We start from the raw sequence: 24,709 nt of genomic DNA on the forward strand, positions 1-24,709 counted from the left end.
GTCACTGTCCAAATATATATGGACCTAAATATATATATATATATAAAGCTCAATGTGTGTGTGTGTCTATGTATGTGTGTATGTCCAGGATTGGCATCTGCACCATCGCAGCGGCAGCCGTCACACGTCTGGACCCCGAGAGCGTCATAGGCTATGTTGTGAGGCGAAATTTTAACCCCGCGCGTTCCAATTCACCAAACAATTTTGCCTATTATTCTTCTCATTTCTATGGTGTTATCGTCCTTCTGTAAAGCTGGAAATAGCACAATTTATTACCTTGCCAACACAGACCACTCTCTGACACAGACTGCAGGGGGAGCCCAGTATCACACAGGAAAGGATTAGATACACGGCTCAGCAGTCAGTATCACACTGGATAGGAATAGATACACAGCTCAGCAGACAGTATCACACAGGATAGGATTAGATACACAGCTCAGCACACAGTATCACACAGAATAGTATTAGATAGATGGCTCAGCAGACAGTATCACACAGGATAGGATTAGATACACGGCTCAGCAGTCAGTATCACACAGGGTAGGATTAGATACATAGCTGAGCAGTCAGTAACATTATAGGATTAGATACACAGCTCAGCAGAAAATATCACACAGGAGAGGATTAGGTACACAGCTCAGCAAACATTATCACACAGGATAGGGTTAGATACACAGCTCAGAAACAGGATGTGCCAAAGGAGAGGACATTTTCATTCCAAGAATTCCACTCATTCCTTCTGATTTGTTTTTTGATTTTAAATGCCTCCAGTTTCCAGTTCAACTGCTATTTGCAATGTCCATTAACAATGCTCAGGGACAGTTCTTGAAAGCAGTAGGGATCGATTTGCAATCTCCATGCTTTTCTCATGGTCAACTTTACGTGGTCTGGTCAAGAGTTGGAACTGCCAAAAATCTGTTCATCTTTGCACCGAAAGGAAAAACAAAAAATGTTTATCAAAAGCCTCTTGAATGAGTTGAAAATAAAATACTATCAGTACTTGGGTAATCGTTTAGTTAATTTGTGTTGCAAATCTGTAGTGTTGATCATATGATGTGAAATGTTTTTATGTGCAATATAATCATTATAATTTGTTAGAACTAGCCACAGTTGGTTACTATGCCCAGGCAACGCCGGGCTCTTCAGCTAGTTAATATTATAAAGGTGAAAAATATAAGTGTGCCAAAAACATGTGTGTGTGTGTATATATATCTGTCTGTCATTGCTAGTTTTATTTACTGTAAGTGATATTTTGATGTAACCCCGGCTAATGTACAGCACCATGGAATTAACGGTGCTATATAAATAAAAAAATAATGATGATAATATTCCTTGGTTAAAGGGTTATTTTCATAAGATGGGGGAATAACGCTTAATCTATGCTCCACTCATAGTCTATGGGACTGCTGAAAACAGCACAGAGCTGCGTTTGGCTTTTTATGGCAGGTTCCTGGACAATGAATGGACTGGCATTCGCCCTTGTACACTTCTGCTCTATTCAATCAGATCTACCTCTCTAGCCCAGCTGTCACCTCTGATGTCCAGAATCCAAGGGTGTCTATCAGCCATTACCTCCTCCTTCTTCTCTCGCTTCCTAAAGCTCAATGTGGACCAAACCAATTTCATCACCTTTACTCAATCTCACCTAAGGCGTCTTTCACACTTCAGTTTTTTAGCATCAGTTCAAATCCGCCAAAAAGTCAGAGAAGCGGATCCGTTGTGAAGTTATGCGAACGGATGGCACAGGATCCGTTTACAGACGGATCTTGAAAATGAGGAAATATAAAGGAACTGCTGGGAGAGAGAGAGAGATAGATAGAGATCTTTGAGGATGGTGACGGACAGCAACTTTTGGCGGATCCTCACAAAAAACGGATGCAACGGACAGCAATCCGTCACAATCCGCCATTAATGCAAGTCAATGGGGAAAAAAACGGATCCTCAAAACAAAATTGAGGATCCGTTTTTTTCAAAACCTGGCGGATTGTGACTGATTGTAAAAAACGGAAGTGTGAAAGAGGCCTAACCGAACCTGATCTGTCACAATATGATTTCACGCTGTCCCCTTTCTGAGTAACCCTCAACTCTGCCCTCTCCTTCATCCAAGTTCTTGCCACCTCCAATTTAAAATTTTTTTCCAGAATCCATCTTTTCCTCAACTCTGAATATACAGTACTAAAATGTTCATTTCCTCGAATACTGCAATATCCTCCCCTGTGGCCTCCCTGCTAGCTTTCGCACCTCTCTAGTCCATCCTTATCTGTGCTGCCTGACTAATCTACTTTCTTCTCCCTTCTGCCAGTCCCTTCAATGGCTCCCAATTCCCCAATGTTTCCATTTCAGTCTAGTAACATTGACCTTCAAAGCCATCCATAATCTTTCTCATCCTTACTCCGAACTAATCTAACGATATCTTCCCATACGTAATCTCCGGTCCTCCCAAGACCTCCCTTTTTCTCCTCCACACTTTGTACGTTCCTCATCTAATCACCTCCTGGAGTTCACCCAAATATCCCCCATCCTCTAAAATTCTGTGCCCAAACAAATCCAATTATCCACCCTACTAGGAACTTTCAATCTGAACTTGAAAACTCCTCCCTTCATGATCCCGCTGCCAGCTCACTACCAGTGGAGCTGCCGCAACCTCCCCAATCTGCTGTCTTTCCACGCTTTCCTGTAGACTGTAAGCCCCTGTAAGAACTTCTCAAACTTGTGCAAGAGAGTTCAGGAGAAGGGAAGCAGAGACTACCACACCTATCCGCTGCACACATAACTGTGAAAGGTCCCCTCACCTTCACTATATGCAGTACTCAGATGGGGTAGTCCTATATGCTCCACACTCTGCCCTTATAGTGCTCCATCATGAACTCTGCTGCCTCTTCTCTTGTGTGAGGATTAACCCTGACCTTCCCTTATGCACGGAGTTTGTGTCCTGTACAGGAGAGGTAAGGGATGAGCACCCCACAGTGCTTTCTGCTATGATCTGTGGCTCATCACATCCTCTCCATAGGTTGCAATAGGTATTTCTCCCACCTTCCCTGCCGTTCATCTCTTGCCCCAAATGTGACACACCTGTGGTGTCAATATGATCACTGAACACTGGATGAATTCATTGAGATATAGTTTGTAAAATGGGGTCTCTTATTTGATGCTGTTGTCACCTTATGGGCCTCTGCCAATTTGACATGGCATTCTCAAACCAGTCCCACAAAATCTGAACTCCAGTATATATTTTCTGAGCTTTGCTCTGTTTTCAGGTCAGTCTCCTGTCACCCTCGTGAAAGTAAAAAAAAAAAAATGGTGCTCAGTTAACATTTTTTCTCCTTTGCCTCATTGGGGGATACAGGACCGTGGGTGTATGCCGCTAGCACTAGGAGGCTGACACTAAGTGAACAGAAAAAAGTTAGCTCCTCCTCCGCAGTATACACCCTCACGCTGGCCCTAAGTGAACCAGTTCATGCTTAATATCCGTAGGAGACACACGGGTATGGTTTTTCTCTTTTCCCTCTTTTACCATGAAGACCAGATAGGGGAGACGGACCCTATTGAAAGGGTCCAATCTCCCCAAACCAACAGGCGAGCACGTGGAGTGTTGCCTCCACGTATCCTCTCCTGCGACATGGGACACTATGCCGGACACAGCCCTGACCACCCTAAGGTAGAGAAACCCTAGGCTGTACAGAGGCCTAAATTCGAGTCCATGCGGTCCCCACTGCATCACCAATGCTAAGACTGCGATGATGGAAGGAGGCGGACGGTCCCTCTCCTCATTCCCCATAAGGGAAGAAGGATTAAGGGTGCCTGCACCGTCCTTTATGCAGCCCCCTCCCCTCTAACCTTGCATTTCTCAGGGTCTTAGCAGGGAGCATGGAAAGAAAAGCGGGCTGAGAGGGCTCCTGTGGCACAGCGTTCCATCCTTGGCAGCAGTATCCTCCGTCCAGCGCAAGGGCCTGGCACGCCCGGCGTCTTCCCCAGCTGCGAATGCAGCTTCCAGCCACAAGCGGTTAGTGCCACTTCTGGTGCGCCCCCCCCATATGTCCTCTGGTCGGCGCCAGAACTTTAGGCCCCGTCTTCGGCCTGCACTGGGCCACGGCCGGATGTCCCACCCCAGGGCGCGTCTATTTCCGGCGGGCCCGCCCACGCGCCGACGCTTCATACAGAGGCGCCGTTTACGAATCCAGGAACAAGCTGCAGGACTTTCAGCAGCCCTCCACGAAGCCCAGGGGCTCGGGACCGGGGTAAGTGCTGCGCCCATTTTTTTGCAGAGGCTACGCTAATCCCTTTAAAGCTAAAACTCTGCTTTTACACCGCCCCGGCAGCTGCAGGCCATAGCAGCTAAGAGGTACAGCATGTCCAGAAGTGCCAAGACTCATACGGTGTTATTCACCTAATGTACCTCCTGTCGGTCCGCTTCTCTGCAGGCATAGAGCAAGCAATTATGCGAAGCCTGCAATTCCGAACGACCCCAGGAGCCCTCTACTGCGACCGAGCCCAGTGTACCCAGTTCCCTGACTGGGTTTCTTCTCTGTCGCAGTCAATGGCATCTCTAATGAGAGCAATCGAGTCCCTTCAGACCCCTAATAGGGGTAGGGGCCGCTGTCACTTGAAACAGACGAGGGGAAAACTAACCTATTCGGTGTCTCCCGGCCCGTCCGGTGCCTCGGCATCCGCAAGCCCCGTCTCTCGCTCACCCTCACCAGTGTACGGTAGCGAGCAGAATTTGGATTATGATTTAGAGGAGCCCCTCAATTTGGATGCACATGGTTACCAAGAGACAGTTGTCAGCCTCATTGAGGCCGTCGATTAAACCCTGGAAATTGTTGATGAATCTACCTTGACCACAGGCCACAAGGTGTCATTTAAACGGGCAAGTGGCCTCAGAGTGTTTAGCACTCACCCAGAGTTTGAGGACATAGTGCAGCGGCACAGGGAACGGCCAGACAAGCGTTTCTCAGGGCAGAAGGCGCTGGAAGCAAGAAACCTTTTTGCTTCTAATCTCTGCAAAAAATGGGCAGAATCACTTTCAGTAGACCCACCCTTGTTGCACTTGGCTTCTAAAACTCTGCTATGTTTACCTAATGGGTCCTCTATCAAAGATCCCACGGACCGTCTCATAGAGGGCCTTGCTCGTTTAGTTTTTGAAGCTTTGGGGTCAGCTCTTTTCCCCTTCCATTGTGTCAACATGGGTGGCTAAGGCCATGGTGTCCTGGTCAGAGGCTTTAAATAAAGCCCGGCAGGGTACTGACCTGCCATCAGAACTAATTGATCTTACGAGTCAGTTCGCTTTGGCCAGAGATTACTTGGTTAATGAGTCCCTGGACGCAGCTAACTGCGCTGCTCTTGCAGTCTCGAATTCTATTTCCATTAGAAGAGCTCTGTGGTTAAGGCGATGGCGAGCAGACTCAACATCCAAAGAAATCCCTAACTTCTCTGCCTTACCAGAGCGGCCGATTTATTCGGTGAGAGGCTAGATCAACTCATCTCAGACACCACAGGGAAGAAAAGCAACTTTCTTCCCCGGCAAAGGGTTAAGCGACAGTTTCGTCACTAGCTGCAGGCACGTTTTCGGTCCTTTCGCAACCCCAGGTGGGCCGCATCGTCCAACCCTGCCGGTTCGGGTCGCTCCATCCAGGACAGAGATCATCAAATTTCATACACATCCAGTCCATTGGGGGAAAAAACATTCCCACCAGGCCAAATCTAAGGGATCTAGGGCCCACATATTTTCAACCAATTGAATCGAGGCATTTTCCGGTCGACACCAACAGAGTAGGCCGTCGCCTCCTCTGGTTTCGCCAAGTCTGGCTCACTTTAGTGCACAACGCTTGGGTCAACGCTTGGGTCAGCGAACTGGTGTCCTCTGGGTACAAAATTTAATTTGTCAACCACCCTCCGAAACGTTTTTTTCTTTCCCATCCTCCCAAAGCGGAAGCGCGCTCGGGCCTTCTTCAAAGCCATCGAGTCACTCCGTCACGACGGAGTGATCGTTCCCGTACCGAAAAACGAAAAGTTCCAGGGGATCTATTCGTGGTCCTGAAGAAGGACAGAACTGCAAGGCCTATTCTGGACCTAAAGCTCCTAAACAGATATGTCAGAATCAGGCATTTCCGGATGACGTCCCTTCACTCCGTTATTTCATCAGTGGAAAAGGGTTAGTTTTTAGCCTCGATCAACATCCAAGATGCCTACCTTCACATCCCCATTTTTCCCTCGTATTAAAGGTTCCTACGCTTCGCTGTCCCAAGGGCCTACATTACCAGTTCACAGCCCTACCTTTCGGGCTAGCCACCGCCCCCAGGGTGTTCACAAAGGCCAAGACAGCCATCATGTCCATCCTGCATTCTCGGGGCATAGTCGTCTTGCCATATTTGGATGACCTCCTGGTCAAAGAACCGTCTTTTCGAGCTTGCAAGGAATGCGTCGATATCACGTTGGATACACTTTCCTGCCTAGGGTGGTTAGTAAACTTGAAAAAGTCTTCCTCTGTTCCAGCTCAGAAGATTTCCTTCTTGGGAATGATCTTCGACACCTCCCGAGGGTTGGTAATTCTCCCTCGAGACAAGGCCCTAGCCCTCCGTCAGGGAGTCCAGACACTCCGCCTGCCAGTTCCTCATACAGTCCGTTTCGGAATGTGAGTCCTGGGGAAAATGGTGGCAGCGATGGAAGCAATTCCGTTTGCCCATCTTCATCTTCGTCCCCTGCAGCATGCCCTCTTGGCATCTTGGGACAAGAGCCATTTTTCTCTTGATCGCCCATGCCGACTGTCCGCCCAGGTCAGTCAGGCTCTCAGGTGGTGGATGCGGAGTTCTTCCCTTCTTCAGGGAAAATCCTTCACCCCCCCCCCCCAGTCCATTGGCTGGTGGTTACTACCGACGCCAGTCTCCTCGGCTGGGGAGCTGTTTTTCATCACCACACGGCCTAAGGATGTTGGTCGCCTCGGGAAACATACCTCTTGATCAATCTCCTGGAAATCCGGGCGATCCGACTGGCTTTGCGGCATTTTCATCATTTCCTGGCGGGTCACCCTGTGTGGATTCAGCTGGAAAATGCCACGGCCGTGGCTTGCATCATTCACCAGGGGGGCACCCGCAGCAGGGCGGCCATGCACGAAGTGAAACACATTCTCCTCTGGGCCAAGAAGAATCACTCTGTGATCTCGGCAGTCCACATTCCGGGCGTAAAGAACTGGGCGGCAAACTTTCTCAGCCGACAGGGTCTTGCTTCCGGGGAGTGGTCTCTCCATCCCGAGGTTTTCCAACAAATTTGTCAACATTGGGGAACCCCGGATGTGGATCTGATGGCCTCCAGGTTAAACGCCAAGGTGCCCAAATTTGTCGCTCGGTCCTGGGATCCACAGGCCGTCTCTGTGGACGCCTTGGTTCTGCCGTGGAACCAATTTCGCCTCCCTTACGTGTTTCCTCAGTTACCACTGCTTCCAAAGGTCATCAGGAAGGGCAAGTCAGTAATCCTGGTCGCCCCAGATTGGCCTCTTTGGGCGTGGTATGCAAAGCTAGTGCAACTACTTGCCGAGGCCCCCTTGCGGTTACCAGATCGTCCGGACCTGCTTTCCCAAGGTCCGATCTCCCACCAGAAATCAGGGGCCCTGTGTGTAACGGCCTGGCCATTGAGTACTGGATCCTGACCCAAGCCGGGTTCTCCCAGGATGTAGTCACTACAATGATTAGAGCCCAGAAGCCTGCCTCAGCATGTATCTATCACCACACCTGGAAAGTCTTTTTGCATGGTGCAGAGTCCATGATCGTCCTCCGCTCACATTCCCAATATTTTAGAGTTTCTCCAAACCGGCCTGGACTCGGGTCTAGCACCAAGCTCCCTCAAGGGACAGATTTCTGCCTTATCCGTCCTATTTCAGCCCAGGATTGCTTCCAAACTGCAGGTAAAAACTTTCTTTCAGGGGTCTCACTCGTGGTACCCCCCTATAGAGCCCCCCTGGATGCCTGGGACCTTAACCTGGTCCTCTGCAGGAAGCTCTGTTTGAACACTGCAGGATGTCTCATTAATATACCTCTCATGGAAGGTATTTATTCTCATTGCCATAACGTCAATCAGGCGGGTTTTGGAGTTGGCTGCTCTATCCTGTCGAGCCCCGTTTCTGACCTTCCACTGGGACAAGGTGGTTCTCATGCCGGCCCCTCCTTTTCTGCCAAAGGTCGTTTCCTTTTTTCACATTAACGAGGACATTGTCTTACCCTCATTTTGCCCAGCACCAGTACAGTTCTGGAAAAGGGCCCATCATACATTGGATCTATTGAGAGCACTTTGGAGGTATGTGTCATGGACTGCATCCTTACGTCAGACAGACACGTTGTTCGTGCTTCCTGAGGGTCATAGGAAGGGACTTGCTGCTTCAAAGTCGACTATAGCCAGGTGGATTCTTTTGGCTATTCAGGAATCCTACCACGTCAGGGGTGCACCCTTTCCAGCAGGGATCAGGGCACACTCAACATGGGTGGTGGGCGCTTCGTGGGCCCTTCGGCGCCAGGCATCAGCAGAACAGTTTTGCAAGGCTGCAACCTGGTCTAATCTACATACATTTTCAAAGCACTACAATATCCACATTCAGGCTTCAGCAGACGAAAGTCTGGACAGAAGGATTCTCCAGGCAGCGGTAGTGCACCTATAGACAGTTGGTACTTATGGCTTAAACCGTTTGGGTCAGTTTCCCACCCAGGGACTGCTTTAGGACGTCCCACGATCCTGTGTCCCCCATTGAGGGGAAGGAGAAATAGGGATTTTTGTGGTACTCACCGTAAAATCCTTTTCTCAGAGACGCTCATTGGGGGACCCAGCACCCACCTTGTTGTCCTGGTGGCTCTTTTTTTGTTTTACTTTTGATAGGTGGGTTTCTTGACATGTTGTACCTGTTTAAGTTGATCCTTTTTTGTTCTCCTGCTTTTGCACTGAACTGGTTTGCTTAGAGCCAGCGTGAGGGTGTATACTGCAGAGGAGGAGCTAAATTTTTTTCTGTTCACTTAGTGTCAGCCTCCTAGTGGCTGTAGCATACACCCACAGTCCTGTGTCCCCCAATGAGCATCTCGGAGAAAAGGGTTTTACGGTGAGTACCATAAAAATACCTGTTTTTGTTCTTTAAAATGTGTTTTTTTTTGTTTTGTTTTTTTTGTTTTGTTTTTTTTTTTTAAATTTTCACGGCTCTACGTTAAAAACTTATGTGACGCACCTGGGGGTTTAAAGTGCTCACAACATATCTAGATACATTCCTTGAGGGGTCTAGTTTCCAAAATGCGGTCACTTGTTTGGGGTCTTCACTGTTTAGGCATATCAGGGGTTATCTATGCGCAATTTGATACCTGGAGACCATTCCATTAAAATCTGTGTTCCAAAACGTCACTCCTTCCTTTCTGACCCCTGCTGTGCACCCAAACAGTAGTTTTTCACCGCATATTAGGTATCCGCTTGAGAAATTTCACAACAAATTTTGTGGTACATTTTCCTCCTATTACCTTATGAAAATAAAAAATTTTGGTCTAATCGAATTTTTGTGGGAAAAAATATGAGCAGTTCCATGAGGGGTCTAGTTTCCAAAATAGTGTCATTTTGGGGGATTTCCACTGTTTAGGCACATCAGGGGCTCTCCAAACGCGACTTGGCGACCTCTAATTATTCCAGCAAGTTTTGCATTTAAAAAGTCAAATGGCGCTCCTTCCCTTCCAAGCCCTGCTGTGCACCCAAACAGTAGTTTTCGCCCACATAAGGGTTATCAACGTACTCAGGAGAAATTGCACAACAAATTGTATGGTGCAATTTCTCCCAATTTCTCCTGTTACCCTTATGAAAATGCAAAAGTTGGGGCTAAATAAAAAACGTTTTTGTGGGAAAAATGTGTTTGCTTTTTTTTTTTTCTTCCCTTCTCCTTTGTTTTCACAGCTCAATGCTATAAAGTTCTGTGAAGCATCTGAGTGTTCAAGGTGCTCACAACACATCTAGATAAGTTCCCAAAGGGGTCTAATCTTGACAATGGTCACTTGTGGAAGGTTTTCACTGTTTAGCCGCATCTCCAGTGCAAATGCGACATCGCGTCCGCTAATTATTCAAGCCAATTTTACATTCAAAAAGTCAAATGGCGCTCCTTCCCTTTCAAGCACTGTTGTGCACCCAAAAAGTAGTTTTTTCCCCACATATGGGGTATCGGCATGCTCTGGAGAAATTCGACAAAAAATTTGCTGTCTGCTTTTTTCCTGTTACCATTGTGGAAATAAAAAAAAAATTGGGGTCTAAAGTAAAATTTTTGTGAAAAAAAAGTTAATGTTAATTTTTTCCTTCCACATCTCAAAGATTCCTGTGAATCACCTGAAGAGTTAATAGCTAATAATTTCTTGAACGTGGTTTTGAGCACCGTGAGTGGTGCAGTTTTTTGTAAATTTTGTTGGAAAAATGAGAAATTGCTGGTCAACTTAAAACCCTTCTAATTTCCTAACAAAAAAAATGTAAAAAATTGTGCTGATGTGCAGTAGGCATGTGGGAAATGTTTAACTATTTTGTGTGACCTATGTCTCTCTGATTTAAGGGCATAAAAATTAAATTTGAGAATTTCAACATTTTCGCCAAATTTTTCCATTTTGTTTTGGGGTTTTTTCACAACAAATAAATGCAAATCATATCGAAGAAATATTACCAATATTGTTAAGTACAATATGTCATGAAACAGTCTCCGAATCAGTGGGATCCATTGAAGTGTTCCAGAGCTATTACCACATAAATTGACACTGATCAGGATTGTAAAATTTAGCGTAGTCGTGAAGGTGAAAACAGACTCTGAAGGGAATAAAAGCCAACAGTGGAGCACGCTGCCACTGTGCATTGAAAGGAACACCGCACAGGGAGCTCATCCTGAGCATGGTCAGGATTTACAACCAACCCATTATCAGTAGAGACGGGACTAGCCCAGCACCTGAAACTGACATCACTGACGCTTCTTTTCAGGGAGCAAACATGAGCACTGACCGCAGCCTCAATTTTTTGCAAATTCATGTAATTTACATAGGTGTGGCGCTCTTTTTGAAGGAAGCTGCAGTGTCAAAGGGAATAACTTCATGCTGATTCCTTAATTTAATTTAATCACCATTAATTTGTATTTCCTTCTTTTTTTTTTTTTTCTCCAGATTGTTGGAACCCAGATCCCCATTGTCGCCCTTCATTTACCAACATCCTGTTCCAGCTGACCACCATAGAGGAATCTGGTTTTTTTGAGATGCCCAAAGATTCTTTCCATTCATTGCAAGAAGATTGGAAGCAGGAGATCCAGGAGATGTTTGACCAGCTCAGGGCCAAGGAGAAGGTATAGTCGTCATGTGCTTTTCTTTGTTCACTGTGGTTATATTCCAGAGGAAAGAAGATGTCAGAAGCAATGTTTTTATTCCCTTAGGAGCTAAGGAGCTGGGAGGAGGAGCTGTCCCGGGCAGCCCTGGAGCAAAAGAATCATGAGGAACTTCTCCGAAGAAGGGAGCAAGAGTTGGCCGAGAGGGAAATAGACATCTTGGAACGAGAACTAAACATTATCATCCACCAGCTCTGTCAAGAGAAGCCTAAGGTGAAGAAGCGTAAAGGCAAGTTCAAGAAGAGCCGCCTTAAGTTGAAAGACGGAAACATCATCAGTCTTCCTTCAGGTGCGTGTTTTTTAAGGGTTATTCCCATCTTCACAGATGGATATTGTCGGATAGTGCCCTATGTCTTTCGAATTTGGCTCACACATCGGCTTTTAAGAACGCTAAGGGTTCTTAATAGTGATGACTGAATGTGCTTGGATATTGTGCTTTCTGAGCTTGCTTGTGTGTTAATCAACTGTCTTCGTCATGCTCAAAAACTACATTCGAGTCCTTGTGGCTTCACGTCTTGGGCTGCTAGACAGCCACAACACATGTGGGGATTACCTCCTTGTTAGGCAATCCCTGCATGTGTTGCGGCTGTCGAACAGCCGCTCTGTTAAGCCGCGGAAACTCAACCATAGTTTTCGAGCACGTCGAAGACACTTTGGTAGCACCTGAGCATGGTCAGGTAACTCCTTTTCTAGCAAACTTGCTCATCACTAGTTATTATAAACTGCAGCTGGTGTCCCAGGGTGGCTGATAAAGCCTCAGTTCAGACATTCACTGTAGGGCCCCTGATTTCTGACTTCTAGACATACTTGTATAGGATACGACCTTTGCTTATTGTGTCCAGAAGACCAGAAAATGCATAATCCAACTTTGTGTTATCCCCCATCTTATAAATTGATGGCATACTGCTAGGATATGCCATTATGCATTTTCTAACCAGTGACTGAGAGCACTGCATGCAGTATGCCGTTATTTTCTAATATGGGAATAAAAAAACCTCAGAAAAAATTCACAAGGGGACCAAAAAAAATTCAACTGAAAACCGAGCACACAATTGGTGAACCCTAAAATATAACCTTTAATTCAATATTTTTAAAAAATATGTTCTCCAAAAGACTGGGTGATACCGGGTTTACAACAGTGCTAAAAAATTGACACACGAGAAAAATTAGTATCAAAGGAAGGGGGGAACCTCACCCTAATAGACCCTAATATGTCCCTTCCTGGCCGCGGAGGTTGGCACCCTAATTGTTGAGGATGTGGCGCCCCCGCTCAACATCGGTAGCCCTAGATACCCTTAATCACCCTAACAAAACAAAAAAAGGGATACACAGAAAAACCACACACATACAAATACACCCGACAAAAAAACCCCTAATGGGTAGACATAAATATGTCTTCATAGGAGAAAAAGTGCTGGAGTGCTGTAAACTTATCTCGTAGTAAAAAAGACTCAAAAATGAACAAAATGCAGCTCAAATCATTTATCTTGTAGTTAACAATGCATATGCTGCAAAAAAATAAATATAGTCCGTGCAGCTCATCAATCTTATCTCGTAATAAAAAATACGTGCTGCAAAAGGACAGACCATATAACAATAGCAGTACCTAAAAAAAACGTCTACAATGTAACGCAAACCAGCCTAAACAGGCTGAATAAACCCCAGCATTAACAGCAACATTTCCTCCAAGTAATTGCAAAAACTTGGAGCTGCACGGACTATATTTATTTTTTTGCCGCATATGTCTACCCATTAGGGTTTTTTTTGTCAGGTGTATTTGTGTGTGTGTGTGGTTTTTCTGTGTATCCCTTTTTTTGTTTTGTTAGGGTGATTAAGGGTATCTAGGGCTACCGACGTTGAGCGGGGGCGCCACATCCTCAACAATTAGGGTGCCAACCTCCGCGGCCAGGAAGGGACATATTAGGGTATATTAGGGTGAGGTTCCCCCCTTCCTTTGATACTAATTTTTCTCTTGTGTGTCAATTTTTTGGCACTGTTGTAAACCCGGTATCACCCAGTCTTTTTGAGAACATATTTTTAAAAAATATTGAATTAAAGGTTATATTTTAGGGGTTCACCAATTGTGTGCTCTCTTAATATAACCATGTGCATTCAGGAAACTGAAAAAAGCAATCACTGGTGTTAAAGAAATTGGGATTGCTCTCCTAGAAAACATCCAACACCACATTAATATTACAAACCAAGAAGGAAAGTCATGGAGTTCTGGAAATCCCAGGATGGATAGACAGGGTAATGACTTGCAAATGATGGGAAAAATGGAAACATTTACATAAAATCTCTATTTATTCAGTATGTGTAATGTGCAGAAATCCCTGCACGGTCACCCCTTGTCAGCTAGAATGGTCGTTTGAGGCATGTGCTACTGCACTTTCGCACGGAAAATCCCTAGACGCTGCCGGTTATGGTAGGACGCTGTTGACCGTAGGACATGGCGCTGTGTATTAAAATGGATCCCTGGACACTTTGCCGTGTAAGTGTGGGGATTTCTGCATAATTGATACTGAATAAATTGACAGGTTCCAAAAATGTTTTTTTTTTCCTCATTTGCACATCGGTAACTTGTCTATCCATCCTTGGATTTCCAGAACTCAATGACTTTTCCTTCTTGGAGTTGCGATTTCAATGTTGAGGAGTGTATCTTACTTGACAGTATTGCAGTTCTTTCCTTGTCATAAAGTCGCTGTACTTTCATTTTCCATTTATTCTCCTGAACACAAATGGCCATTGACATCTAGTTTTGCTGATCTGCGCTCCTCTGCTTTTATGATTCGCTTTACAGATTTCCAACACAAGTTCACTGTCCAGGCTTCTCCTACCATGGACAAAAGGAAGAGTTTAATTAGCACCAAGTTCAGCCCTCCTGCTAGTCCCACCATTATCCCGCGCCTCCGAGCCATTCAGTGTAAGTAGCCATGGTTGTCACAGCTCTTAATTCTGGCTTTGCGCATCACATGCTTCTTGCTCATCGGGTGTTAGCCGCACATCTTATTATTTAGCCGCTTCGGAGCGTCAGTTGGTGCAGGTATGTATTTTGGAGAGGTGTTCGTTCCTCCATTATTAACACTGCAAATAAGGTGATAAAACATGCGCTGCTGATTCGTACCAGACGCCGAGTAGGCATTTTGGAGCATTCATTTGTGTCATTTCAGTCATTTTTCCTCCATTTCTTCTGTTTCTTTCTCCTGAATGAACCTCAGTGCAGTTTGTAGCCTTTTCCCAAAATAAATAATGCCCTGAAAAAGTGTCATTAAAGAGCATTTCTTCCTAGCAAACCGTCCTTGTGGGCAAATCCGCACAGTTTGGCATCTGGAGAAAACTGAGGACATTTGGTCTTGTCACAGCGGTTTTTTGTTTTTTTTTCTTGTAATGCTCTTCACACCTCGCTTACTCTGGATTGCATGAGTCTGCAGAAAATGCACAGCACAATCTGCATGCTTCTCTCTTGTTATCCCCCGGTTTGACTGTAAGGCTGTGTTCACAATGGGCATTAAAAAAAATGCAGTAAAAATGCAAAGTTTTGGTGCGTTTTTGTCTGGGTACATGTCTCTTGTGCATTAAAAAACAAATCTCAAACTTAATTAGGTTTTGGTACGATACCTGCGTTATTGCAGCGTTTTTTCAGCATTTTTGCAGTGTCTTTGCATTACCCATTGCTTTCAATGGGTGAAAACCGCTGCAAAAATGCTGAAAGACATGACATGCTGCATTTTGCAAAAACCAAGCTCTTTGACAAAACAGTCAAGGGAAAAAAAAAACCAATGTGTGCATGAGATTTCTGAAATCTCAAACTTTGCTGATACTGTGAAACACAGCTGAAGATTTGTATAAAAAAAAAAAAAAAGCTGCAAAATGCAACATGTGAACATAGACCTAAGGCCATTGCAGTGGACGTTACTGCTAGTTGCCTGTACAGGATTCTCAATAGCCAGATTGGAAAGTAGCTGCGATGAAGGAATGGATGTCTCTTGTATTAATTTTATTGTGTAATGTTTAATTGACCTACAGATTGCAGCTAATTTTTGAATTTTTGAGGATCCCTGCAGCAGGACCCCCTCCAATCGGTCAATTGACTGGTACGCCTTCTAATAAAAGAGCTTGATAAATTATAAGTAACTACGTACTGTTCTTTGATACAGTCTCTCTTGTATTCTCATCTTATACACTCCATGCCATAGCCACAGAATGTGCGCTAAATGTTTTATAGATGAAGGTCTGAGTCTGCATCTATATTGAGTAGTGGTCTGCCGAGAATGGAGATGTGGCTTGTGCAGCGCTCTCCGTTCGTTAAGTGCTGCAAAAATGCTTGTTCCACAGTTCTCAGTACTACTATAGAAGTCATCTGGAGCGAGCTGTGCCTCCTTCCATCTCCATTCCGGTCCTCTCACTGAAATATTGACATCTTTTTTTTTTTTTTTTTTCTTTTTTAAAATTTTATAATTTTGCGAAATGTGCAAATTTTTGTACTAATAAGTTACAAAAAGGGGTAAGGCTAGGTTCACATTAGCGTTTGAGTCTGCAGTCTATCATCCGCATGCGCAAACTTTAATTGGAGATGTTGCATAGTTCTTCTGATTCTCTTTCACTTACCCCACGTGCAGGGCATTGCAGTAACTTGCATATCCATGATTACAACCACTTATATTGACAGTTCGTTGCTAGTGGTCGTAACCATGGATACCTAAGCTCCTGCAATGCCCTGCACATAGGGTAAGCAGCATATCGAATCAGAAGAAGTATACTACATTTCTAATTGGAGGTATTTGGCAATATTATTACTACACCTACTACATATTGGGATAGGATCTTGGAGATGGGAATATCCCTTTTAAGTTTAAAGTAACCTATCCGTTGAAATCTGTTGCATTTCCACGTGTTTGGTGTGGTTATTCTGACTGTTATTCATCTCATAAAGTGACACCAGGAGACTCCAATAAAGCAAGAAATCGGAGCGCTGGTGGCCAGAAGGATGAAAGCGAAGATGACGAGAAGAAGGAGACTAAGAAAAAATCTCGTCCTTGGGCTCCAGTCGCTTTGGCTAGTAAAGACTCCATCTCTGGCGAGGACAGGTGAGTGCTGGGCTAATGCTCATATGCCTTAGCTAGTCACTAGGTTTTTCCAATTGTCTCTTACACAAGAAGCCAGTACATGAAAAAAATAGGTTTTATATTCTAGCTTCCCATCAGTTTGTCAGACACATAGCTGCCAGGTTAGCGGCACTTTGGGGGGTTGTCTGATGACCAACATTTATCATGTAGTCACAGTATGGGTGATTAATGTAGGATCGCCGGGGACTGCCACTGATCATGAGATAATAGGTTTCATGTCTGCCATGTTCACTATCGGTCTGGAGGAGGTGGCCAAGTACAGCGCTTGTTTATCTCCTTCTTGAATGATGCCGTGTTCACACTACTCCATAAACCTATGCCATGGAAATAATGTCTTTTCTCCAAACTGCAGGGTATCTCTAGAAAGCTCAAAGTCTTGTTCTTCGAGTTCATCCAACCATGGGAAGCCGATGAAAACTTCTGCTGCTCCTGGGTTCACCACTGTGACTGAGACAGGTATGCAAAATGTGACGTCAGTGGCACAAAACAAGTTGCATAAAAAAAAAAATAAAACTACACTCATCTGCCTTACTAATAATTTAGGGCATCCATGATGGGCTTTTCACTGGGTTATCCTGCTTTTTGGTCCATGTGTTGTTTTTTTCGGTTCTGCTAAGGTGCTGATTACACTGTGAGGTCACCAGGATTTCCCATGATCAGTCAGGCATCTCCACCATACTGAAAAATACTTGTGTGGTTTTGATTAATATCTAGCACTTCCAGGAAGAATCTGTCTCATATTCATCATGATTAGTGATGAGCGGACGTTCTCAGATAAGGTGCTATCCGAGCATGCTCGTGTGTGAACTGTGTGACCTCGGCGTGCTAGAAAAATATGCTCAAGTCTCGCAGCTGATCGACAGTCAGAAAACATGCAGGGATTGCCTAACAAACAGAGAATACCTGCATGTGATGTGGCCGAGAGACATGCAGCCGCAGGGACTCAAACATATTTTTTGAGCATGCTCAGATAATGCCTTATTTGAGAATGTTCACTCGTCACTAATTCTGATAAGCATTCACGGTTACGTCACACTGAAACGGCATGCAATGTGTCCTACCTAAAGGCCCCGTTACACATAACGATGTCCCAGCGATCCCACCAACGATCCGATATGGATGGGATCGCTGGGACATCGTTAGGCTGATCGCTGGTGAGCTGTCACATAGATTAGGCGATCAAGCTGTGTACACCGGATTCCAAGGTAAACAGCAGGTATCCAAGAGACGCAGCTCCTGGATACCCGATGTTTACATTAGAAACCAGTGTCGCTGATCGCTGGTCTCTCGCTGCCACACGCAGCGATGCGTGCTGGGCAGAGGGAGACCAGCGATCAAAAAATGGCCCGGGACTGATCCAGCACGATCAGCGATACCCGGCAGGGGGGCCGGTCGCTGATCCCCGTCACACACAGCGATCTCGCTGTGGCGTCACAAAATCAGCGATCTCGCTAGCGAAATCGCTGTGTGTGACGGGGCCTTTAGTGTTCGGTAGACGATTGATGACTTTGTCTGCATGGGCAGTCCGACAGTAAGAAACCTGACACCATCAAAGGCAAACTGCCACAGACCCCGATGTAGGCACGCTTCTTTCTCAGTATAGCAACCCCTGATTTGAAACACATGTCGCCATATTACAGCACATAGACACTAAATACTATTTAAAAAGAAAAAGTATATTAAGCTCAGTTTTGTCTTTTTTACTGTCAGGTTTGATTAGGATAAGGAAGCAAAAAAGCCATGGAGGATTAAAACTCCCCTCATCTGCACCGCCTGTAAAATAGACGTTTTCATGGCTCAAACATTTTTCTCGAGTGCATTATGAAAATGTATTACAGTTCTGTACTGTAAATATTATGGTTGCTAGTTACTTTTTTCTTGTTATTTGCTTTATACAGAAGCTGAAAATGCCACTGAGCCATTTGTGAATCAGGTGGATGTCAAAGATTCCCAAACACCCACTCCGAACAAATCCTACCTCTGCATACCATTCCACAAAGGCGAAGATGTGGAGGGACCGTTCAGCGATACCAGTGAGAATCCCACCCCAGTGAACTCTGCCACGAGCACTCCACAGCTTACTCCCACCAATAGCCTCAAGCGTGGCTCTCAGCACAAGAGATGCTCAATGGTTCTCTTAGGCTGTGGAGCCCTTCTTGCCACTGTGGGGCTGGGCTTCGACCTGTTAGAAGCTGGTAAATGTAACCTAGGTCAAGATGAGCCTGAACCAAAAGAAGAGAAGAAGAAAAAGGAGAGCCTATTCCAGCGGGCTGCCCGTCCCCGGAGAAGCACCAGCCCACCCTCTAGAAAACTTTTTCGGAAAGAAGATTCTCCGTCTCATCCGGCAGAGCCAACAACGTCTATCACGATGCAGTCCCTGTCTTCCATTTCTGAATGTAATTCAACTCGCTCTCTGCTGCACTCAGACAGTGATGAAATAGTAGTTTACGAGATGCCCAGCAGTCCTGTGGAAGAACCAGCAGCGGTTGTCTGTAATCCACTGGTGAACATTCACATTGAAACTTTTAAACGGGACCCCAACCAGTCCTTGACTCCTACCCATGTGACTGTAAATCCCCGAGCTCACCATGAACACAGAAGAACCCCTTCAGATGGTGCCATAAAAGCTTTCCCAGTCATTAGTAATGGGAATTCACCTAATAATTGCTTGGCAAGCTGTACGGCATCAAGTAAGTTATCGTTTACTGGTTCTAGGCTGTACACACACGGGGACATACCCATCACATACCCATCATGTCTGTCTAGCTGAGAGGGAGGTGGGAAGATGGCCGGGGATATACCTTCATCACTAGTCACCTCTTCCCTGGCCCCAACACTGCAGCACTGGAACGTAAAACTTGCTTGTAATGAAGGGCCTGCTCTTTCATTTATGCATCCTGTGGGTCAGTCACTTTGAAAATGGGTGACTTCTAGATTTGGGTATTTAAAATTGATAGATGTGAACAGAGGCTCATCTCAACATCTTATCCACAAGAAAAAATGTGTTTCTTTTTATTTAGATATTGTGTCCCCGAACCGAGATCCACAAGAAGTTCCCCGTCTTCCTGACCCCAATTTGGTGTTCCCGCCAACTCCTCGGCGTTGGAATGTTCAGCAAGATTCTGCACTGGAAAGACCCAAAACTTTAGAGTTTGTTCCAAGACCTCGACCTTCCTCCAACAGACAGAGACTGGACTCCTGGTGGTTTGTATCCCCTAGTAGAAATCGGGGTGAATCCCCCGCTAATAGTTCATGCACTGAAACCCCAAGCAACATGGACTCCTGCTTTGCCAGCAGCAGTGGGAGCACAGTGGAGGAGAGGCCGGGATTCTCTGGTTTCATTCCTGTTCATGTGGCGCACCCTATGGGGGAACGAACACTACTGGATGTGGACGTGGAAGGCCAGAGTCAGGATAGCACTGTTCCGCTGTGCAGAACCAAACTTAAAACCTACAAAACGACAACCTGTGAACAAAAACAAGAGTTCTGGTCTTAAAGCGTCATGTCTACCTGCAACCAGCAGACGTGCGACTTGACCGCGTATCTTGCACTGAATGCACTTTGAGGATTCATTAGATCACTGGAAGGCAATATAAAATGTAGTCATTATGCTGCTCGCCCTGATTATCCTTAAATATGCCTTTTCAGCTTGAAGACTTTTGCAATACTCTAAAATTCAGAATCTTCAACAACTCAGCAAGAGCTCCTTTCATGGATGCCATTACATTTTTTTTAGATTTTTTATGTTTATTTTCCTGACACGATAAAAAAAATTATAACCGGATCTAAAGCAGGTATCCAAAATTTATATATTATTTTTTTTACTTTGTCCTGCTTCCATAACTTTTTTTTTTTTCTAGTCAACACTGTACAATTTATTTCCATTTCTGTGGTTTTATGTCACACAATGATATATGCAAACGTGTCCTTTTATGTATTTATTGTGGCTGACTTCTGAATAAGTGCCCTCTGGCAGTGACACCAATGGTGTAGATCGGTATGTACATTGCCGTCCCTTCACTACTATTGGCGGCACTAATGCCGTATATTAGACTGAAACCTACGCTGGAACTAAAGGAAACAGGAGAAAAAATTGTTTTTTTTTCTGTAGTCCTACAGAATTGCTTGTCTTTGGCAGACATAATGCAACGCTGCTTTTATGATCTCCCATACCTGCATGGGTAGCCTACTAAATGTCAGACTACCCCTATTAGTTCTTTGGGTGGGTGGGGGAACCTTGATAAGCTATGAACTGCAGTATATGGGTATTTCTAAAATCCGGATAGAAATGGTCCCTTAGTCTTGCCAACGAAGATCTTTGTAGCCTAGATATTGATGTTATCCTGCCCGCATCTGACTTTCTAATGTAGTGAGTAGTGTAGTGACAGCATGCTGCGTGGAGCTGAATGATGGGGTTGGGATTGCTGTAGCGCTGGGCCGACTTGCGAACATAGTTTTACAGGAGTCTGTGAATTGTAGTGCATACATGTGACCGAGTTGACATAGGGCTTTAGAAATATTTGTCATAGTCGCCCCACTCTGACCCCATTTGATATTTTCCTTGGAAAACATTTCTCAAATTATTTTCTCATTGCACAGATTTTTATTCTGATTTCTTCTTTTTATATCTTTTTTTTTTTTTTTTTTCTCATCCCTATTGGATCCAGAATCCGTCAGTATTAAGCAAAAGTCTATTTCTCTCTGACATTTTTACTCATATCAGGTACCTGATTAAGCTGTACCCCTGAATTTTGTGCAGGCCATTGTAAAATGCCACCGTAATACAATGTTTCTTTTTTTTTAGTTGGGATGTGTATAACCTCTATGAAAGGAGGAGAGTGGGTATCCTGAAAGTTGTTTGATAATGATGATCATGATGATGCTGTCTATGTAGTTTTGTTGAAATAGATTCTGTATAAATTTCAAACTTGGTGATGGAAATTCCTGCTGGTTTTTGTGTTAAGGAGTCCAGTAGGTGGAGTCGGTCACGGAGTAGGACCACCCACTGGACTGCACACACAGAACAAGGATTACCATCTTACCAGAACATCTTTTCCCTCTAACTGTAGAATAATTTGCTCATCTCTTCATTCTCTATAACCAAATTGGACGGCATGTTCAAGGGTTCCCTTTTAAACCTTTGTGTCCTTTTTTTATTTTAGTTTGGACTATGCTAGAGGAAAGATGTTGCTTTTGTCTTGGCCTCACTTTGGGGCTGAGCTTTTGATATGGCCTATAGCAGCTGCATTCACAAATCTGCTAGTTAATTATTGGAAGCTATCGACAATTGTTAATAGGTGCGCTCCCTAAGGCTATGTGCACACGCTGCATATTTGCCTCTGCGGATCCGCAGCAGTTCCGCAGTGTACAGTATGTTATCCTATGGGTTTTCAAATCCTCAGTGCACATGCTGCAGTTTTTTCCGTGCGGAAAAGCAGCGGTTTGAAATCCGCAGCATAACAAAAATTATAAGTTAAACCAGAGTCCTACAGGACACTAAGTAAGACGCACGTCACGTCCAGGGAGTTCATCACGGAAAAAAATGCAAACCAAATGGTAGAAAAGACAGCGCCTCAAACGTTGGTGAAAAAGAATTCACATTTTATTCTGCCTCCTGTGGAAACGTTGCCACAGGAGGCAGAATAAAATGTGAATTCTTTTTCACCAACGTTTGAGGCGCTGTCTTTTCTGCTATTTGGTATGAAATCCGCAGCATGTCAATTCTTTCTGCAGATTCCGCTGCGGTTTGTCACCTATTCCATTGTCCAGGTGTCAAACCGCAGGGGAAAACCGCTGGCAAATCCACAGGTAAAACCGCAGGTCACTTTACCTGTGGATCCGCACGGAACAATCCGCAGCGTGTGCACGCAGCCTAATAGTGGTCATCCATCAGCTATCTCTGCCCGCGAACTATTGCCAGAGTCTTTTGGCTCCCGCACCAATAACCTGGTCTTGTTGAAATTTGTGGGTTCGGCCAACTTTACCCTTGTGTATGGGTCCTCAACTCGTTTTTCCCCACTCGATCAGGCTACCTTACATTGTAAGGTTCAGAAAGGAAATCTCTAGATCCATCTCTGTACAGGCACTGAATAAGCTGGGAGCGCTGAATTGTTTAAGCTCAAAATCTCACTGAACTTGCCGATGTCTCAGGAATAAAGCAGGCTAAACCCATAATGTGACTTTGGATCTGTACAAGATGAAGTCACATTAGGTGGATGATGCTGCATGTGAAGTATGACCTATTTTTAAGGGACGAGTCCAGACTAAAGTGATGAATAATACCGATCAGGTCTGTGCGCCTTCAGAATTTTGATCGGATTCTTCAGTTATCATATTAACTTCTACTTAGTGAGACACTAGAATCCTATTTTTCTTTTTGACTGCGGAACTAGCATTTACAGATCAATAATCCATTTACAACAGTTTAATTGTCTTGTATCTTCCAGCAAGGCGTTGAAAAGCAGCGTTCTGACTTTAAAAAGCAATAAATACATTTATAAGCTTGATGATAAAATGCAGCATCCGTTCTTCAGCTCTTCCAGAATTGTATGTTTCCGTCCACAAGGGGCCACTTCTTCCCAGTTTGCATGTGTTGTGGCTGTCTAACAGCAGTGAAACATGCAGCCGTGGGGGCTCGAACATATCACTGAAGACACTCTGAGAAAACCCAAGCCTGCTCGAATAACACGATATCCGAGCACGCCCGCTCATCACTAATCACTACCTAAACCCACACGCCATATCAGGGTGCTCTCTGATTTCTGGCCCCTGACATATTGTGGCTGCCATTCTCTACACTTTGGCATTCGAACAGCTTCACAGAGAACCCACCCACCTGTGCTGACGTGTAACATGCAAACCCATGCGCTCCTTTGCCCCTTTAGACCACACATGGGATCCTGTCCTTTAAGTGTCTATATATCTCAGAAAAATGTCTCTTACTTATTCATCTTATCAACTCCCCTGCATGTGTATGACAAGACACCCCATCCCCAGACGCCTCTGGCAGTGCCTTTGCAGTTAAAGTAGAGGATTGGGCATGTTGATATCTGACATGCCTGACCCTTTTTTGGCCCTTGCCAACATTTAAAGGGTTGTCTTGTTTCATGTTTTACTAGTTCATAGTCTCGCAAACAAGTTTTTACCCACCTCTTTTGGATCCATTGATACTCTCCTCCGCTGCGTCAGTCTTTGATGACTAACTGCGGTGGTGACGTCACGTTTACAGCACTCGTAACTGCTGCAGCCAGATCACTGGGCTCAGCAACTGACCTGATGAAGACCACAAAAGCCGCTGAACTCAGTAATGGTCTGCAGCGGTTACAAGTGTTGGAAATGTGACTTCACTGCTACAGGCAATCATCAAAGCCCAGAGTGACGCTGGAGAGGAAGCGCTGGACCTGGGGAGAGGTAAGTGAAAGCTCAGTTTACTTTATTAGTCTGCCACCCTATGGACTACAAACACATGAAACCAGACCGTCCCTGTAAAGCTTAATCAATTCAAGACTCCAGCTAAATTTTTAGATATTTTCTTTTTTTATTCAGTCATTGTTGGCGGGGTTTAAGGTTTTTGGCTGATTTTATATCAATTGCGACTTTTTGAAAAATCTCAAACTTTTGTGCAAATATGCTCCAGTCCCCACCACTACCCGGAGTTTCTTTTTTTTTTTTTTTTTTTATGTACATGAGAAATGTTTGTGACTTTTTAGCAGGACCTGTGACTTTTGCTCTATAAAGTTACAAAAAAGGCTGAAGACAAAACTAAAGAGAATTTTCTTTTTTTATTTTGGGTAAAATTCATGAACCACTTGCACCATTTGAAGCAAAGTACTACAAGAAGGAGAAAAGAGGCAAATGAGTCTGGCTTATATTTTAGAAGTTTTATATGACCACAAGAATCGGAGGTTCGATGCTTATTCGAGAGGCTGCAATTTTCAGAGAGGTTTTACCCAAGCAAAGCTATTACTAAAATGAGTCATTGCAAACCTTCCAGACTTTCACTTTTACTGCATCTTGAACAGGACTTTTAATTTTGTTGTTTTCAGTTGTATCACTCCTTTTTTTTTTTTTTTTTCTATTTTTGTTTTTGCTACTCAATCAATTATCCATTAGCTGACGCCAACGTTAACGTGTCTGTCATAATACCCTGGAATTTTGGATTACATTCACATCAACCCTTTAGTTGCTAGAATATTTCAGATATTTATATACATTTTTATTTTTTTTC

At 44.5% G+C, this 24,709-nt stretch overlaps 1 protein-coding gene across 1 annotated transcript in view; it reads left to right on the forward strand.

The window, feature by feature from the left end:
- MAP3K9 (mitogen-activated protein kinase kinase kinase 9) overlaps window positions 1–22,051 on the forward strand; it is an 88,569-nt gene extending 66,518 nt beyond the window's left edge. The window contains exons 5-11 of the mRNA XM_073554141.1: window positions 11,142–11,317; window positions 11,405–11,645; window positions 14,157–14,279; window positions 16,290–16,443; window positions 16,835–16,938; window positions 18,381–19,172; window positions 19,503–22,051. Coding sequence (XP_073410242.1) covers window positions 11,142–11,317; window positions 11,405–11,645; window positions 14,157–14,279; window positions 16,290–16,443; window positions 16,835–16,938; window positions 18,381–19,172; window positions 19,503–19,978 — 2,066 coding nt within the window. The 3' untranslated portion in view covers window positions 19,979–22,051. The remainder of the gene's footprint in view (window positions 1–11,141; window positions 11,318–11,404; window positions 11,646–14,156; window positions 14,280–16,289; window positions 16,444–16,834; window positions 16,939–18,380; window positions 19,173–19,502) is intronic.
- Window positions 22,052–24,709: the final 2,658 nt, after the last annotated feature.

This window comes from Dendrobates tinctorius, unplaced genomic scaffold (assembly GCF_039654945.1).
Source record: "Dendrobates tinctorius isolate UK_male_01 unplaced genomic scaffold, ASM3965494v1 ptg000208l, whole genome shotgun sequence".
Classification (NCBI taxonomy): domain Eukaryota; kingdom Metazoa; phylum Chordata; class Amphibia; order Anura; family Dendrobatidae; genus Dendrobates; species Dendrobates tinctorius.